The sequence below is a fragment of the Simochromis diagramma genome, unplaced genomic scaffold, assembly GCF_900408965.1.
Source record: "Simochromis diagramma unplaced genomic scaffold, fSimDia1.1 OVJJ01000676.1, whole genome shotgun sequence".
Lineage (NCBI taxonomy): Eukaryota > Metazoa > Chordata > Actinopteri > Cichliformes > Cichlidae > Simochromis > Simochromis diagramma.
Window position 1 is genome coordinate 107,624 of NW_024387466.1, and position 19,630 is coordinate 127,253.

Sequence of the window (19,630 nt, forward strand, 5' to 3'; positions counted from 1 at the left end):
GCAAAAGTGCACAGTAGTTCTGTGTAAAAAGGGTCATCAGCTCCTTAAAAAATACAACACTGTCCCATTTTATGTACATAAACTTTGTAACTGAAGAATATTCTTTAAAACAGAACAAAGCTTTCTGCCGCAACTTCGCCTACTTCCTCTTTAGAACAAGGGTCTAAAGAGGTTGAAGCACAGCTTTATTATTTGATCGGCATGTTTGGGGCTATGGCCTTCATGAGGGATGACCTTGACATAAGTAATAAAGCTGTACTATAAGTGTTGCTGGAGAGTTGACCTCATTTGAGAGTATTCTAAATATATTTTTCTGTTGACCAGAGGAATTACTAAACTTTCATTTGACAATCTTACATGTCACAGAGAAAATACTCAGATGTTTTCAAGAAATATTACCTGCTGATAGAGTTTTCTGTCATATTTCCGAACACCATATTGAACTTATTAAGGACAATAAGTCTGTGCCCTCCTGTACCAACACTTAAGCCCTCTCGTACTGTCTAAAAGGTCGTTGTTGTGCTTTGTGTCTTCCAGTTTCTTCTGGAGGCTCTTTGCTGCTGAGCCCCACAAATCAAAAGGCCACTCCTCCTTACTATCCAAGTAAAACCCAAGCCTACACTGGGACCCCCATCCCACCACGATTCCTGATGAGGGCTGCGGCTCTTCCTTCTGCTTTGTTTTCCTCAGGCAAAGAGCTACCAGTACCCTTAAACCGCCCTTACACTGGAGTAAACTCAAGCGCCAATGCTGTGCACATTCAGCAGAATTTCCTGGCCCACGCAAACCATGGAAGTCCAAATTTCACCAGTTATAGTCCTTGTAATGCTCAGTACCAGCCTGGCTACTATTCCCCACGTAAGCATTAAATATTATTTAGTAAAATATAGCCAGTGTACCACTTCACTTAACATGCTATCTTTTGTCCTTCCTGAAGTTGGTCATTGCTACCATCCCAACCTTGTGGCCCCTCATATGGCAGGTGGTGGCCTTCAGACAGGCTTATTCTCGCCTCAGAGTTATTATCAGGTAGGACCACTGTCATGTGACGTAACAAGTCAGTGAGTGGTATAGGAAGATGAGTATTTGGGCCATCTTTAACATATGCTTTTATATCACCTTTTTAGGCAGGATATCCTGTCGGTATGTTGTGTTTCCAAGACAATAACCAATGCCTGCAGAAAAATGAGAAGCAGGAGGTGAAAAACTGTGAAATCAACTTGGAGGCAATTTTTAAGATCGCAGATGAGGTCATGCAGACTCCACCCAATACCTGCCTGGTTAAAGTTGAGCCCCAAGACGAGGTGGTCCCTGAGCTAGAGTCTTCATCCAACACCCGTGACAGCCCACTGTGTGACAGCAACGGTGTCATCAGGTCTATCCCTTTCTCTGCTGGACCCACAATAGTATCTGCATCGAGTATTGCTCCTCTAGTTCCATACAAAGAGCAGTGTGTGGAGTCTGTACCAGAGGAAATGCCTGAGGATGCTATCATTGAGGTAAGGCTGCACATTGAAGAGTTCCTGAAGCTAAAGTGCATCTGTTTTATGTTTTTTTGTAATGTTTGACATTGAGGTATTTTTTGATGCATCACGTTCCTGATCTAAGATGTTTTCTCCTTTACTGTGCTAGACAGTAAAGTAACCCAAACTTGTAGGAAAGTTTGCAAGGGAAGGCGGGAGGGTGGATCAGAGCAGCACAGTGGTTTTGGTTCTTGATAGGCTGTAATTGCAAGAAAGGTTAGAAATGATAGTTGATCTTTTTTCATTGAGGAACATGAGACACATTCCTCAGAGATTTTGGTTCAGACTCACGTGATAGCAGCACACAGTTGCTGACGTTTTGTCAGCGGCACACGATGGGAATAACCTAATAGAGCATCCTGAAGGTACTCTATTAGGTTGAGATCTGGATATTGTGAAGACCAGTTGAGTAAAATAATAGTGAACTCACTGTTGTGCTTAAGAAACCAGTTTGAGGTTTGTGGCGTGGTGCTGGAAGCAGCCATCAGAAGATGGGGACACATTGGTGATAAAGGAATGGACGCGGTTAGCATCAACACTCAGACAAGCTGTGGAGTTTAAACAGTGCTCAGTTGGTACCAAAAACTATCCCCCACACCATTACATCACCATAAGCATGAACCATTGATAAAAGGCAGGATAGATCCATGCTTTCATGCTGTACATGCGAGATTCTGACCATCTGAGTGTGGCAGCAGCAATTGAGTTGCACTCAGCGTCATCCTCTAATGTTGTAGTACATCTGCATAAAGGTTCAAGGATGTATGCATTCAGAGATGCGGAAATCCCAGTAGATCATCAGTGTCTGATGTTGCACATTCTGGGTTACTGCAATGTGATCAACTCAGTAGATAATTGTGTTAAGACGCAGTTGAACTGGTGTACCTAATAAAGTGGCAATGAGGTTACTGTTGCTCTAGGTGATCAAACCTGACACTGAAGCTTTTTCCACACACAGATCATTAATAATGGATCTTTCCGCATAGTTAAAAAACGTAGCAAATATTTTGCATACTGTTTTGAAAAGTTGGTTCTTTTTCAACGTTTAGAACAACATGTAGAACATGTGAAAATCCGATTATGTTTCAGGCTGTATTCATACAGAAAATTATTGATATTGTTATATAATTTGAATAAATCTATACCATAAATATATTTAGTGGCCTTATATATAGTTTAGCAGAAAGCCTGGATTATTTGCCTTCTCTGTGTCCCTACATTAAGGTTACCACAGATCATGAGAGGGATATTGTACCTGTTACAGTTGGTGATACTTCCAGTGATTCCAGTCTGAAATTATAACAGCAGCTGCACAGGAAATACACCAACTCTTTAGGTAAGGCTGTTTAGGGTCAAATTCCAGAGTAAAATTAGTGAAAGAAAAGGCAATTAAGGCTTTTATGCTTGCTAAAATCAACAGATCCGTGATGACAGTGTCTCATATTTCTCATCATAGATCTCAGCTTGTTGGTTTGATTGGCATGTGACAGGGAGCCTTGAGTCACTCCAGGATGTGAGCTTAAGCTCTTACTATTACCATACTTGAGTCTCGAATTGGAAAGATGATTTATTGTGTGAATGCTTGTTGCTTTGTTCTCTTTTAAATCTTATTACAAAGTCTTTTGCAGAAGTACATATATGTTGTACATTGTATGTAGTTGTACAGTAATGTTTTCTCCTCTTATTTTACACATCCATTGTAATTAACACTGATGCTTTTATTTCTGTAAAATTTTAAATTACATTTTTAAAACAAGTATGCTTGTAAATGTATAAAGCATGCATATTTACGTACATGATTTTGTGAAATAGTTTTACCAGATTATAATGTTATTTTCAAAGAACTGAAATAGAAAAATAAGTCTTGTAAACCATAAATTGGTATTGGAGTGCTTAAAAAGGACTCAAATTATTTTACAAGGGAGAAACACTTTGTCTACTGATTGTTTGCTTTATTGTGTTTTCTCTACCTTTTTATTCTCACTATTGATGTACTTTTTAAAATATGTAACTAGAATTTTAAATAAACGTGAATACAGTTTATGGTTGGATGTTTAGTGTGTACTGCATTATTAATAATAAAGGGGTGTTGCTTGTTGTAGACACCAGAGGGAGCCACTTACTTGTTTTTGGTGAAACTGCTGCTTTTCGGCGGATCCGCCTTCCGCTTACTAATGCTGCATTCAGGTGCTCCTCGTTAACTCCACCCACGATAACGTTAAAAGAAAATTAACGATTTTTGTTTGTTTGTTTGTATGTTTACGTTCTTACACATGCAAGAAAATTAGATTGCGTTTGATTCTTACCGCAAAATAGATTTTCAGTGACGTTAGAAAAATGTAGTACTAACGCTGCAATTCCACTAATGGCTTATACAAATAACAACGTAAAACACTTGAAACACAATCTGTTTACAGGATTAGGGGTGAAGTGTTGATAAAACTCCCGTCCCCGTTAGCACGTGAAAGTAGCAGGAGAGGGAGCAGGTAGACACTTTCAATGAGATCCCAGGGGAGAGACAGAGAGTCCGGGAGGTAAAGTTCTAGAACGGTGTTATAATAGTACACTGTGTCTCTATGCTTTATCCCCTTCAAACAAACACTACAAGGAGGCTGGGCAACTTTTTAAATTAACTTTTTGCAGATTTTCCCCCTCCGCTTTTAGTGATAGTTTTGATAAACGAGTCAATTTCCTTCATTCTTCTCAGGAGGATCGGGTCTAATTTCTCACAGTGCAGCGGAGGCACTGAAGTCAGGGGAAGCCTGCGTGCGTGTGTGTATGCGTGCGCGCGCGCGTGTCGCCCCCCTGACGGGTAGGTTTGAAAGAAGTTGATGGCCGTGTCACTGAAGCCGCTTCGGACCCAGTTTTAATTACCAGGCTACAAGCAAAGTAAGGCAACGGCCCGTTTGCTTCGGTTAATAATTACACAGAGCTGTGTGCTCGGAGCAGCTTCTTCGAGGATTATTTTTTCGCAACTCCTCGGCTGTAAGAAACATTGCCCAACTTTTCGGCGCCGCATTTGATCCGTCAGCATGCCTCATAACTCTCCGGCGGCAACCTGTAAGCCAGCCTTTGAAGTCGTAGACGTCGCTCTCGTGCGTTTTTGGTGGATTTATCCACAAAGTGTTGCTCTCACGGGACGGGTTTAACTTTTAAAGCTTTGCCTCCTGTGTGCTCGCAAAATGTGACTGGAAGGTACAGTGGTCAATGTGCGCTGCATTGTAAAAACAGTCCCGAGGATTTACGGATACACAGTTGCCAGGAGAGGACCCCGTCCTTCTTGGAGAGGATACCGCAGTTAAGCTACCACGTAAACACCCTCCAGACGAGGACATAGACCCGCCTGTGATGAAGAGCACCCCGGTGGAAACAAATGCACTCTTTAAGATCTAATACGGCACGGCTCGTCTTCACAGTGCACTGGCGCATGCAGTGCTTCTCAACCCACATTAATGACACTGGATAACAGTTAATCGGAGCCTTTTCCTCGTGTGAGACATCACTTTCCACGTGAGACATATGCATATCTGTAACGTGTTAGACTGGGGATATTAACTCTAGTGTTGAATGGAAGTTTTATGAGTTACCATGGAAGTCCTCCGGCTTTGAAAGCCCAGATCTGTTAAGCAAGTAGGCAGAAGGAATAAAGCGGGACCTGTGCGTGTACTTGTCGATACCGCTTTCCTGCGTCTTGTTTATCCGCAGTGCTTGCCTGCTTTGAAGTCCAAGATGTGCGGCCGGGACCCGCCGCTACAGCCGAGGCCATGACCGTCCCACAGCGGCGCCCGGCCGGGCTCTGGCCGTGGCTGCTCATGGCGGCTCTGCAGGTGGTGCTGGGCCAGCAGGGCCTGGAGTCCGAGCGGCCGGTTCTCCGAGCGATTATCAAGGTGACGCTGCTGAAGCACGAGCCCACGGGGAAACCCCTCACCTTGGAAGGGGTGTTCGTGGGAGGAAGTGCCGGCAAAGCAGAGGGAAAACTCATGCAGGTAGGGTGTCATCAAAGGGTACCTGCACTACATGACCACATCACTGTCCATTTACCTCAAAGCTCACCTGGTGCACAGGTGGCCCAGCACCTTTGTGGCACCTGGTGCAACAATTTTCCATAGACTACAATAGACTAACTCAATGATCATATGGTCAATATCTGATCTTCATTTTGTGTATTGATAGGACAGCTTTCCAACACATGTAGTTACACTTCTGCTCTGTCAGATATGGATTACCAACCTGAAAGCTTCTCCTATAGTAACACTACTGGGAACCCTTAACACAGTAAGTGTTATTCTTTGGACCCCCCCCCCCCCCCAAGAGAGTCACTTTAACCTCTTTTGCAATCACCGCTTGACTAATAACTTAGTCTGTGTTAAAAGCCTTAATTGGAAAGTTATTTTACACTCCCACCTCTTTCAGTGCACCAATCCCTCTGTAGAGTGACTTATGTTTCCCTACAGTTTACACAGCATCCGCTGCCATCAGACTCCTGCAGCAGAGACTATGGGTTACAGCACAGTGTGCCTTTCTGAGAGCTGCTTACAGCAGCACTCTTTCCACTCAACACTGGGCTTGTGATGATAGAACATATGAATTCCTTTAACAACAGTGATGACAAACGTGTTATTGAGGTTAGCTTATTTTCAGTCTATTTTAGCTCTCTCCTGAGAAACAGTGGTTTGGCTCAGTCCACCAGCCTCTCTAACGTGTATCTTTTCTAAGGTAACTGTTTTGTTTTGCAGTGACTATTTTTGGCATTTGATGCTCTCTCCCATTATATTTAATATCAAGGTGTGGCCAGTGACTGCAAAATGACAGCATGTCGAGACCAATATAAAACCTGTCATTTAATGGGGTTTTTTTTTAGGTTAAAAATCTTGCCTTTAACTGTGCAAATGTGAAGTATGTTCTCTATTCAGTGTGCATATTTAGGATTCAAGAGTGGATTAAGGTCCCTGCGCTGTAAAGCTCCGCCGTGTCGATTTATTTGCCGTCTCCAGAGAAACGGGACGAAAGATATTAGGTTCTGTGGGATCTTGTCTCTCTTCACTCACCAGGTGTGGGAGGTTTTGTGAATGGTGAGCCAGATGCTGCAGTTTGCCATAGTTGATAAGGATTTATAATGCTCTGATGGAGAAAAGCTCAGCATTAGTCACAGTGAAAAGCCACTTCTGTTTTCCCACTCCAGTTTTAAGCTGATCTGACTGGACCCTGTCTGTGTGGCATGTTGACAACATGTTGTGGATACGTATCACATAGCTGTTGAGATCAAAGCACTTCCAGCTTTCTGGGATTTCCAGCTTTTTGTTGTTGTTGTTGTTTAAGACTTTGCAATGTTTGCAGGGCGACACAGGGTTTTAATGAAGCTGTGTATTCCCCTAAAGGTGTGGATGAAAGGTTGAGTGCCACCCTCAAACCATTCTTTTTTATCTCTGCCACCGTCAGCATGGCGACAGCCTAATTTTGTGCTGATAAGATCCCTGCTTTTTTTCCCCTGTTTCTTTCTGTTTTTCTTTTTTTTTCGGCTGCCCAAATAGGTTATACATCTACTCTGTTTTCCTCTGGTCAAACCACCAATTGTGTTGCTGTCCAAGGCTGGGAGGGCATGGTCCTGCGAGGCTCTCTCCTCCCTGGCTGTTCTCATACTGCACAGAGGTGGTGTTATGCTGCAGGATGCTCTTTGTTGCAGCTCAGGCCTGTTGTAACAGGTCTCTGTTGCCTCTGCAGGCAGCTTCATGGTCCCACTTTATGTTCTTGTCTTCCAGTGGACGAGGGGACTGATGGCTAAAAAGTTCCAGTTTCCATCTTGCATAGCATTCTCGTCTGTGTTAAATATAAGCCAACCTTGTCGATGCATGTCTTTTATAAAGCCTAATTCCACTTTTCTGAAAATTTTTATGGACTGACAGAGTTTTCATCTTTTGTCATTTTAGATGCTTGTTCATCTTTATCGATACGTTGCTTCCCTGAGCCTGGGAATTGCATTGCATCCTTGTTTTGATCATGTTTGCTACCATGTGTGGGACAAACTCTGAAGTTCTGAATCCATGAGATTTCACTGTGGTACTTGTCTCCGTCTGATCTGTTAAACTGTGATCTCCCTGGAAGTGTGCCCTTTCCTCTGAATGAACACGCTCACTGGAACACTGGCTGGGGTCTGGCCAGCACTATTTGGACAAATACAAGTGCTGAGGAATTTTGACTCCCTCTCCCTTCCAAAATGAAACTCGGTGATTAAAGGAGAAGCCCAAAAGCTTCTGAAACAATGACGAACTTGAGGATTGTTGTTGGAACTTCTTTTTGAGAAATGGAGATAAACTGTGTTCTTTTAACAGGCCCAATTAAGGCATCCTTAAAACTCCACCTATGTTAACTTAAAGTCATCTTGACTTTCTTTTATTCCTTTTCTGCATTGTTGTTTTTGAAATGTTGAAGTGAACTTTGAGAGCTCCCTCAAATACATAAGCTATAATTAAGGCTTGACACTGGGTAACTGTGCAACACTTCACATTTTTTCGTCTCAGTGTCCTACAAGGTAGTGAATGCCTCCCCGTCTCTCTAAAGCGTCCCAGGCCACTATCTGCACACCCGCCCCTCTGCTGGCCCTCAGCACAGCCGTTTGGGAACTAAGGAGGGGAGGGTGGAGAGGGTACTGAGGGAGAACATCAAAGTGTGTCCAGTTCCGAACGTGAGCTGGGATGATTAAAAGCTGAGACTGTTTACACTGTACTTCCCATATGGGCCCTCTCCTCCCCCTCCCTCTAGATTTCCTGTCCATACTTCCTATCTCCCTGGATGAGATAACAGCCTGTCCAGGACTCCTCAGGGCTCCTCACTGCCTCACATAGTTTCGCTTTTGTGCATGTGGTTTATAACAGTGTGTAGCAGCAAACAATGCAGGTGAGCTTCATGTATTGGAGCCAACATACTGATATGATATAATAAACAAGCTAATGTGTTTGCAAAATTCGTGCAATGAACCCCACATTTGGCAATCAGATTTGGCATTCATTTGCCATTCATGCTTCTTTTTAAAATACAGTAACGGTGAAGCAGCCTGCTCTGAATGCTTCACAGCGCTCGTGTCTGGTATGCACAGCACTGCTGTGTCCACCAGTATGGACGCCATATGAGAACTCAACATTAACAGCAGTAGAATCACATCGCCATCTGTCCCACCTGCACCTCGGCGACACTGGCAGTTGCATAAAGGTACAAATGAAATCCCTGTAAGCTCGCAATCCCCCTCCCTCCCCTGCTTTGCCACAGCGCCTGTTTTTTAAAAAATTCTGAATGCTTTATGCAACTACTTGCTGTTTGTGTGGAGGTGGAGGCCATTTAGGAACAAAAGCCTGCTTTGAAGTCATCATATATAACATTATAAACAAGTTCAGTGGTGATCGCGCAAAGATTATTGTAGGAATGAACTGCTACACTGGTTTTGTTACCAGCCAGCACTGGCCCTGTTGACTTATATTGGACCACTGGCAGAAAAGAACATCATTTTATGTTTTTCAATATTTTTCTATTAAATGTTTGACTGTTTCATGAACAGTTAAAATGCTTTAAAACAGGATGACTATGTTTTTTTTTCCAAGGGGCAACATCCAGATCTGAAAATTTATGAATCGTGAAAGTTCCACAGGTGCAGTTCCTCCAGCTGGCACTTGAGGCATGCTCCAAAACTGAGTCAATCTCCACAGACTCCCATGTTAAAGTGCCAAGCCTTACATCATTAAAAAGCACATTTATAGCTTGGTGCAAGAAATTATTTTACCCTCTGTGGACAGTTTTTTCAAAGTTTTTCATTGTACCCATACAGTTTATGGATACAGGTTGCTATCCAAGCTTGCCAGTATTAGCTGGTAAATTAGAACTCTACCCTTTCATCAATATAAGGTAGCATCTAGCTTCAAAAAAAGCAACACAGTCCAAATTAAATGAGTGACAGCATAGTTACTGTCATTCTTTTAGACAGTTGCTGTGGAACAGTTTAGAAAATCAATTAAAAATAAATGGAACAAAAGTTAAGAGAATATATCATTTTTGGCTACAAGCCCATTTGTTACTTATAATCATTGCATTCCAACATCATCTACTTTATCTCTTTTATTTCTATGTGGTCTTTTGCAATGGTCTCCTCCTTCAGCGACACTACAGTAATGTGTTTCCTCTAACTCATGCATTAAACAGACCCCCCCTCATGTGTCCAGGCTATCAAACAAATTGTGGACTAATGGGTTCTCCTGAGCAGGGAACTGAGAGAGCTGCAGCCTGCAGCACAGGAAGCAGGGGCTAGCGCTGTCCTGTCTGCCCTATTCCACAAGAGATGGCTGTGGAGATGTTCCTTAGGGGACATGGAAGAAGGGAGAGGCAGGTAGGGGGGAAACATGGCAAATCTCTTAATCCTGCTGGCCCCCTTCTTTTTTAGTCATTAGATCACGTCTGGAATTCTTGAATGTTATACAACACGTTTTTGTTTCCCCTTTCATAGCTCTCCTTATGCAAATAACCAGGGATGGTCTCTGTTTCTCCGCTACTATCACTGCTTCACTCGTTCAGCCACTCCCTAATACATCTACAAAAGAGTCGCATGCTTAATTCCATGTTTTTTGTAGCACACCCATGTAAACACACACACTAAGTCAAGGCTTCATCTGCCTGTTTTCATGTGTGTGTGTTTTCACACACTCCATACACACACTCGGTGGGGCAGTGGAAAAGCTAGAAATGCACACTCTTGAATTAAATGTTAATCACAGAGGATCTGTCTCGCTCTTCATTTTGAGCACTTTTTTTTGTCCCTCCCTAGTACACAAACCGCCGAAGGAGCAGCAAAAGCATGCGGCCCTTTTAAAGCTGTGCCATTATGTAGCCACACATGTGTTACAGTGGAGAGGAATGAGTCACCGCCGACTGTGAAAGCAGACACACACACACACACACACACACACACACACACATATATGTTCCTTTGATGGCAGGACAACTGACACGGGGTCCAGGCGATTTCAGGGTCAGCGGAATTTAATTATGTCAAATATCCAAGGTTTAACAGTCGTGAATACCGCGACATTTTTGCATTCTCTGTGAGATGTGTATCTTGCGTGACCTTTTTTGAATTTGTCCTGACAACTCAGGTCAAGTGAAGCACCTGTCTCTTTCCAGTTGAAACCGATCCACTGGAAGTACAGAGGAAAGCCTGCTGATCCATAGCGGGTGTGGAGGCCAAGCTATCCTTTCCCCCAGGATCAAGGCCACATTTATAGAGATTTACAGAGAACTATGTTGCAACAGATGACAATTGTACCATATGGCATGAGGATTCATATGCTACTGGTGGGAAAGTTGGCTGTCTTTTTTTTTTTTTTTTTTAATCTTCCCACAGGTTAAAGGTTATGCTCACAAGGATGAGTTGACTGAAAAGATGTATAATTAATGAGTGATGATTTTATTGTCTGTTAACTATGTAAGACTTGCATTGGCACAATTTCGTATGTAGTGATAGATGGATGTATGTGCATTTTCAATTAGTGTGACACTGCATAAAAGGTGTTAATGACTGTAGCTAGAATCTGAATTAGACTGCCTTCTTCTCTTAATGTATAGTTAACTGTAATTTAAATCAATCTTAGTTTTGTATAATTGACAACCCAGTATGGTAAGTGCTTATCACAACTTCAAGCACACCAGCACGTCACTAAAACCTGCCATAAATGTTGCCATGAGACAGTTAGTCTGACATCAGTTGGCAATTATATGCAATCTGTTTCTCATAATACAGCAATAAACTGTAATAAATCATTGAAAAACACATAGACAGAAATTCACATTTAACTATTACATTACATGCTCAGTAGCCTTCAGTTCTACAGGAATATAAACCAGAACACAACCAGCTGGTAGCCAGCTGAGTTGAGCTCCCTCAAGTTGTGCTCAGTAAAAAAGTATCCTTCAGACCAATGGCACCAGGTTGGCAATTTGTCTGTGTTTATAAATTAGGTAGTAATTATTTACAAAATTTTGACAATCTCTCTGAGAGTGACTTCAGTCAGTCCAAGTCAGATTGCAACTGTTTGCAGAAAGGTTGCCTCCTATCAGGCAACCCGTGCAAGTCATGCATGGTTCAACATCCTTAAGCTCTGGGCAAATGTTTAGTCATATTGGCTGCAGAATGTGAAAAAAACATTGATTACAATCACATATAAGAAGCTCGCTGTCCTGTTTTTACCAACTTAGCTATTAGCTTGCTCTGAATTAGGAAGTTTGATTGGTTGATTTTGCTTGAGCTGAGTTAATGTAAGTTTCCTCAGCTAATGTTCAGGACAGAGGTCCCCGAGGTGAGCAGTCTTGTTCATAGTTTTCTTGTTCTTGAGTATTTAGATCAATTTAAATATCCATGTTTGGTGTCCCTGTATAGTGTAATATTGCTGTGTAAAATATTGCAATGCTATGCTGTATCGATTTTTTTTCCCACCACCCCTACTCTCAGGTGCTGTCCTCTCTGTCAGATGGTAATGACTCTCTACACATTCATCTGCAGCTAGAACACTCTGCCTCACTGCCACTAGTTGTAAACACAACCATAACAGCCTGTCAGTACTGCACACTTCACTGCATGTTGGCACAAGATGCCTATGAATGTGGTTGAGAAATGGTGTCACATTGACCAATGAAGACAACAAAGGTGTAATCAAATCAGGTGAAGCTCCAGCCAAATAAACAATGACTCTGTCTTTGTGAGGAAGCTCATTCTGTGACAACAAAATGTAAACCTATCAAAGAACAGTGCATGTAGCCTTTTTTGGCTATAGAGTTGTCCTGCCCTTAAGATGCACTGTTTGTCCTGTAACTGTGCTCAGTACTCCTCTTCAGATGGTAAACAGACTCCTGTTCTGCTTTTTTATGCAAAAGTGCAATTGTGCTGCAAGCCACATTTACACAGCTCTTTTTATTTATTCTGTGCCTTTAGATTTTCTACTGCTTTTTGCTTACACACACACACACACACACACACTCTGATTGATGCATCCTGCAGTATCTTGCCCAAGGACACTTCAGCCTGCAGAGGGCTCAAACCACCAACCTTCTGATTAGCACGCGACCTGACCACATTCGCACGAGGTTGTCACTCGGGAGGCAGCAGTCCTGTGTGTTTTAGAAAGTTAAATATGCTAACGTAAGATGTGTTCATGACAAAATAAGATCCACACTAAACATCAGCATGTTAAACTTCCTATTGTGGTCAAAAAAGAAAAATTCTCAAACACTAAACTAAAATCATCAGATCACTTTTTTTCTCTTTAGCTCATAGGAATTCCCTCGTGGAGCCATGAGCATGGTGAGACTCTTGATTTTGTGTACATCACAACATTTTGTGGGTTTCTTGAGGGGAAAAAAGAAAATTCTCTTAAGAGAACAGTTCATCTTGGTGCATTCCAATCTCTCTGACTATTAAAAGAGCAAAATTAAACAAACTTCAAACTTCTCTAAAAGCTTTTCATAGCACAAACATTACAACACAGATTGTTCTTGTAGATATGCAGCATATCGCTGAGAGCATACAGTTTGTTAAAGGTTGGATCGGCTTCTTTGCTGTTTACTTTGGATATTTAAAAGGCGATTAGGGGCTTATGAATAATTTTGGACCTCAGTTGTTCTTGTCGTCTACTCAATCAACAGTATTCGTTTTGGTCGTGAAGCCAGTTGCTAATAACTTCAGCCTTGCCTGCGGTGGCGAGAGCAGGCTTAATGTTCGCGCTCACATCAAAGGCCCAGCAGCTCTTCTGCAGTTTTTCATTTTGCCGCCTGTCTCGCTCCTCTTTCCCCCAACAGTGTGGCTTTGAATTCCTCCTCCTCACCTCCTCTGCTCTAACCAGCCCTCTCTTGTTTCTCGACAGCTCTTTAAGATGGTTGTAATTCATTGCGTGTGCTTTAGTTTCAAGGACAAAAATGGCTGTTTGAAAAAAAAAACAGGCAGGAAGCGCTTAGTTTGCTGAGAGGCTGGAGGAAAAGAGTCATCACCATACCACAGATAAACGCTGCGTAACAAACTCCCTCTTGCTCGCTCCCTCCCTGGCTCCTTGCAGCTCCTTTAGTCACTTTCTTGGGCTTTTCTCGTTAATATGGCTCTGAAGAATAAAAGCCAACTGCAGCTCCTAGTAACATTAGGTTGATTCAATCAGTGTATGATGAGATACAAAACCCCCCAGATGCATTTAGATCAGAGGTATGGTGTGGTACTGTTTAAGACACAGAATGTGCAGGGAGCACAGAGCAGAAGCAAATTTTCTACTTTTCTGCTTGAACGCTTGGCTCAGCGATCCGCAAGAGGAAGAGCTTTCACCTGTGGAGCGGCCTGATCCTTTATTTGTGTGTGTGTGAAAAAGCATGAGTGTGTCCACAGTGTGTGTGTGTGTGTGTGTGTGTGTGTGTGTGTGTGTGTGTGTGTGTATACGTGTGTGTGTGTGTGTGTGTGTATACGTGTGTGCGTGTGTGTGTGTGCACGCGCGCGCGGATGAGGTGGAGCTCCCATACTGAGATCATTAACCAAACTCTATTAAGCGGGATCAAAGTGACTTAGATCTTTCAGTGCTGCATGACTACAAAAGCCATATTGTAACCCCAGAACCAGGGAGATAGCACTGCTGACAAAAAATGCTTTATGTCTCTAGGAGTCACATGGTCACTTCCCAACAACAAACAACATGTCCTGTTTTTGACCTGTTTTTTTTTTCCTCCTCTGCTTCTCAGAAGGGCTTTAGTGTTACTTTCATGCCAAGCTTGATTTATTGAATTTGCAAAGTGAAATACAAATGTCAGATTTTACTACAACAAAGACGGTTTGATTCAAGTCTCCAGAGCAGTTTTGAGACGTGATCAGATCGGCTGCTTTCATCTTGGCCACGGACCACCCATCACGCGTGCATTAGTGTTAGCTGGACCGTAAGTGAAGTGGTGGATGTGTAAACATTTCAACATCAGATATGCAGCGGCTAACAAGTAGAACAATAACAACCTGTCCAGTGATGGCAGATGCACGCAGTTCCCTCCACTTTAATGGAAGTGTTTTTTGTGTGCCAGGTCTCCAGTGTGTGCTCTGGTGTTTGCATTATTTGCAAGCCACTGCTGAGACAGTTAAAGCAGAAAATGCCAAGGTTTCCATGTTATTGTTAAGTCTTGGCTGATAGTGACTTGTAGTTGTCCTTAAGACTGGTTGTTCTGGAGACACCCGTAGTTGCGGTAACGACTGCTGCTGGTTTAATGCTACAGTGGCTTGTGCTCCAAAGCAGGATTTGGGTCTTATCGAGGTAATTTCCAGTGAAGCCCGATAAGGAAAAGATATCCTGGGTAATGCTGAACTTTATTAAATCTGCAAGCCCCAGGTAGATGCTGAATGCTGACTTTAACCCTTTAGCATTCCATGTATCCGTCAAGCTGCCTTTACTTATTTTATAATTTTGGCTGTAAAATTGCAAAAATAATTTTCATCTTTCGAATTTTTTCTCGTTATGGTAATGTGAAGCATTACATCTTACATAACGTCTTGGTGGAACTGATTTGTTCTGTCTGTGTTCAGACAGGAGCACCTTCGAGCTGCTGTGATGCACCACATGTTGTCCAAAACTGTTTGAATTTTGTCTCTAGCACAAACAGAGTTATCGTTATTTAAAGAGCACTTGTGAAATGGGTCGCGGGACTGGGGGTAAAAACCAAAACACCAAAAAAACAAATTTTCCATGTAATTTTGTTCAATTTCATGGAATCTGGTCAAATAAAGTTTTCTGTCCTTGCTAACATGTCAGCTCTCACTGTCACCTTGTCTTGTTGATTTAAGATGGCCTGTAATTTGCAATGTAAACAGTGAGGGATAACTTTCCAAAACCTGGTGAGAAACACCCAGCGAGACTTGGGTGTTTCTCACTTTTTAGAGAATGCTGTGTTGTTCTCTCGGGGACAGGTAGTGCAACAAGTCTTAAGTAGATTCCACTTTGGGCTTGCTCACTGCTGTTACTTGCCTGTACTGAACGACTGCTATTTGATTGGGAAGGGATTGTTCTCTTATCATACATCCAGTCACATGCCTGCCAGCATGATAGATGGCTGTTCTCTCAGTTGGACTAAATGAAAAGTGCCTGCCTTTGAGCTAGACAAAGGGGTAGTATGTCTGCCAGACTTCAGCTAATGTGTTCGTTTCTGTTCTGCAGGGAGAGCTTTCTAGGGAGTGTTTGTAGAATATGCAGACTCAGGCCAAAAGTTCCATGTGACTCGGTGAGAGAATTTGAACTGGTGTCACATGGCGCTGCTCTGGCACTACCGTACATCCACCTATGCATGCCCTCATGAATACGGTCTTCCTGTTTAGTGCCATCTGTACCACTTCTCAGCCTTCCTCTGCTCGATCAGTTGCGTATTTTACAGCATACTGGTCCAGATCCAAGTCACACAAGTGCAACATGATAAAAAAAGAAAACCCTATCACCAATTCTTCCATCACTATCACTTCATTGTACTCTGTCCAACTAAAAGAGAGGATCAAAATCTACTGCTATGGCACTCAGTTGATTGAAGTGTGTTCTATTAGGACAAACTGAATTGACCAAACATGCTTCAGGTCTGTTTTGAATAACTGATTAAAAGTCTCTCTTTTCTCCCCACAAAATATGGAAGCACCCTGGTTTGAGGATGGTTTTCCAGAGGATGTGCGGAGATCTACACCTGGTGCCAGGATAGACCTCATTAAAGATATAGTCACTAATTTAGTTTGGCTGTTGGTGAGAGAAATTAAAAAAAAAAAAAACAGAAAAAAAAATTGTGCAGTACCAAAATTAGTGGCCCTGACCTACAGGTTTGTGGAATCCCCTTTTGAAGTTTAAAGTAAGTGGTGGATCTGACTGATCTGACAAAGGTAGTCATGTCCTAAATCCTCTTCTTATTTACTGTCTATTTAATTCTGAAAGAGATGAGGGCGGTCGTAATGAACACCTTGCGTTAAATGAGACCTGAAACTCACATTAGAGAATATAATCTCATGAAGAAAGTGTTCTTTAGTAACATCATAAATCAGGTTCACTGACTTCTACATCATGTGAATTCGTTTTAGTGGCTTGAGGAGTTGCCACCTGCCGGCTATGAGAAAGAATGCTTTTAAGTTTAACATCTAGGTTTTATACACAGTATATGAGCTATTAACATAGTTTTAAAAACTTTGTTATTGTGAGGACTCAATCGTGGCTCAGGGTTTGAAATCAATTGTGTAAGTGAGTGCCAAACTCTCATTTACCTCCACTTATCAGGGTGAGCCTCTCTTTCAGTAGTCATTTCTGTTTGGGAGCTGTTTTGTCTGCTGACACTAGCCCTGCTGATGTGCCTGTGAGTAAGAATGAATTGAAAAAACAAACAAAAATTCATGGCCATGTAAAGTTCATCAGCTGGCCGAGTTTACTAGATCTGGTGCAGCAGCACATCAACATGAACATTTGTAATTTTAGAAATACAAATTGGAATTAGTAAAAAGAAAACTTGCTTTATACTTTTATATATCATATTTTTTAGATCCCTTTTCGGGGACTAAAACATCGCCTGCTGCTTTTTACTTGTCAGTAAGCAGTCACATGCACTGATTTCAAACATGCAAGTTTCAAACATGCAGAACTACTATAGCACAGAAAATCTAAAAGATATCCAGCATCATCTTGATGTTCTTAAATGTACATGACTCGCTTACTTAATGCTAAGTTACCAACTGACCTGTGTAGCATGAGTAAAACATCCACAGTGCTGTTGACTTCAAACTCTTATGCACCCCGTGTTATAACAATGCAGCTACCTGCCATGTATTAGACCAGCCCCAGGTGGAAGAACTGATTCAGTACAGCCATGCAGGGACCCTGTTGTATACTCCAAAACCACCTTAACCCACACTAGTCTGTGTTGAACGCACTGTTCAACAGCCATTAAGAGAGGCCTGCGTATCTAGGAGACCCATTCCGATTGGCCGTGACCTCCTGACTGGCTGCTCCTAATTAGAGCCAGTCCCTTACAGTGCACTTCTCTCTTGTCCAAAGTAAATACCTTGGCACCCAGGAGGAATGCTGACAGTCTGCTCTTTAGGGTGCTCTGAGAGAGGCTTTAAGAGTCACTGACTCCCCTTACATTTAACCCTCTTGGTACAGCCAATGCTAAAAACTAACACCAGTCAACAACAGCAACACAAATGATCTCACTGTTGTACTCTCTCAAAGTACGCGTGGGTATCTCAGCCCTTTCATGTGATTACACCGTGTTGGTTTTCCACTCAGAAAGCTTTGCAGTTGGTTCTCTTTAAATGTAATAGTGGTGGTAGAATATCATTAACATCTAAGTTACACAACATGTGCATTTACATTTACTCGAACATTAGGCTTCAGATTGTTCCTTTTTTTCTGTTTCAGCTGCCCTTAGTGTGCAGTCACAGTCGACTGAAATCAGGTGGGTGGATCAAAAGGCAGTCTGTATTTGAGAGAACAGGACAGTGATGTGTCATCAGGGCCGTTAACCTGATAACGTCCCAAGTAGGAGCTGCTCCAAAGCAACAAAAAAAATAGTACTTGACAGCTAACAAGGCATGTGTTTTGGGCTATATGGGCTCTTTTTCTGCTTTGAGACGGGCTGTTGGTGACTCAAGTTTCCAGGCCTGCTATTTTATCCCCTCCAGATTGATGTGGAGCTGAGCGTGGTGTTGTTCTTTGTTTTGAGCCACAGGTTAGGTTAGCACAGCATTAGACCACAGTAGTCCCGAAGGGCAGCTCCATAGGACTAAAGCAGAGCTGTGTTTGGTCTGTTTGAGATTAGAGCTGCAGGTTGACAGAGAGGATCGGGTAATGACATGCCTACCACCTTTCCGAGTCCTTGGACTGTCTGTCTGCGGGACTACTTGAAAGCAAGGCATGCACACACCTCCACACATAAGCATAGCTCTTCTTCCACAAGCAGAGGAAATGTGACCATGAAGACTCAGGCTAACACTGTGGTAACAGAAACAACATAGCATGTATAATCTCTGCCATATTAGTTGTGACACTAATGGGCTTGGACACACAGATGATATATAATATTCCACTCATGTCACCGAGTCAAAACATTGTTTTCCACGGTGTTAAGTCGTTGTGGATGTATATAATAGGAGGACCATGCACAACACTGTGGAATTTGGACCTGTTACTATAAATAACAATCTACATGATAGTCTATATAGATCTATTGGCAGCATCAGATGCTAGAGATGTGAACTGAATGTATTTCCATCGCACAGAATAAGGTTTGTCAAAGCCTTCAGAGGACCCCTCTGTCTTTCGTGTAGAAAGTTTCTGGTGACTGCTCATCACATCTCTATGCTTTATATGAGTGTTTATGAAGCTCCAGTCCAAATCTAAGAGCGAAAAGCTGAGCCAAGATCCCCACTGCAGTGCCAAATCTATCTGAGAGAGAGCAAGGTGAGTCTAAACAGAAGTGGAGGAGCAGACAAGTGTTGCGTCGCTGCACTTCTCTGACCTACCTCCATGCTGCTGCTGACTTCTACTGTTTGCCCACTCTGTTAACTATTACCAAAACGTTGTGTACCTTGGCGGCAGACCAACACTGTTACACATACTGTGGCCCATTATCAAAGAAGACCTGCACTACGAGCCCTGGAGTCCTTCCAATGAGGCCACAGTCAGTTTTCTTCTTTAAGACCCATCTCAGTGCTGCGGCACTATCCCAGCACTTCCTCCAGTTTAGTCTCCCGCTCACACTCTCTCTCCTTCTTTAACCTCCTCCTCCCATTTAGCCTCTTTCTCCTGTTCCCCCTTGCTTCAACACGCACATGTTGGTTGAATTGTCTTTGGCAGGCACCTCACCCATTCGCAATTCTTTTTTATAATCCCTCTAATGTTTGCATTCACTTTATTTGGTGTGATTGCAAAGTAAGAAAAAAAAGCATGGGTGCCTGATTTTAACCAGTGAAACATCTGTCAAGTCATATGTTGTAGTTTATGTAGTTTATTCAAAGTGCTTGCTTATGCTACAGTATCACAAAGAATTTTACATTTTCTGCAGAAGTTTGCACAAAGCATGGAACTCAGCTGTGGGCA

The 19,630-nt window shown here is 42.5% G+C and overlaps 1 protein-coding gene across 1 annotated transcript in view; it reads left to right on the plus strand.

The window, feature by feature from the left end:
* LOC120723244 (E3 ubiquitin-protein ligase RNF43) overlaps positions 1 to 19,630 on the plus strand; it is a 103,632-nt gene that overhangs the window by 2,435 nt on the left and 81,567 nt on the right. The window contains exons 4-6 of the mRNA XM_040014584.1: positions 538 to 858; positions 938 to 1,029; positions 1,128 to 1,499. Of these exons, the coding sequence (XP_039870518.1) occupies positions 538 to 858; positions 938 to 1,029; positions 1,128 to 1,499 (785 nt within the window). The remainder of the gene's footprint in view (positions 1 to 537; positions 859 to 937; positions 1,030 to 1,127; positions 1,500 to 19,630) is intronic.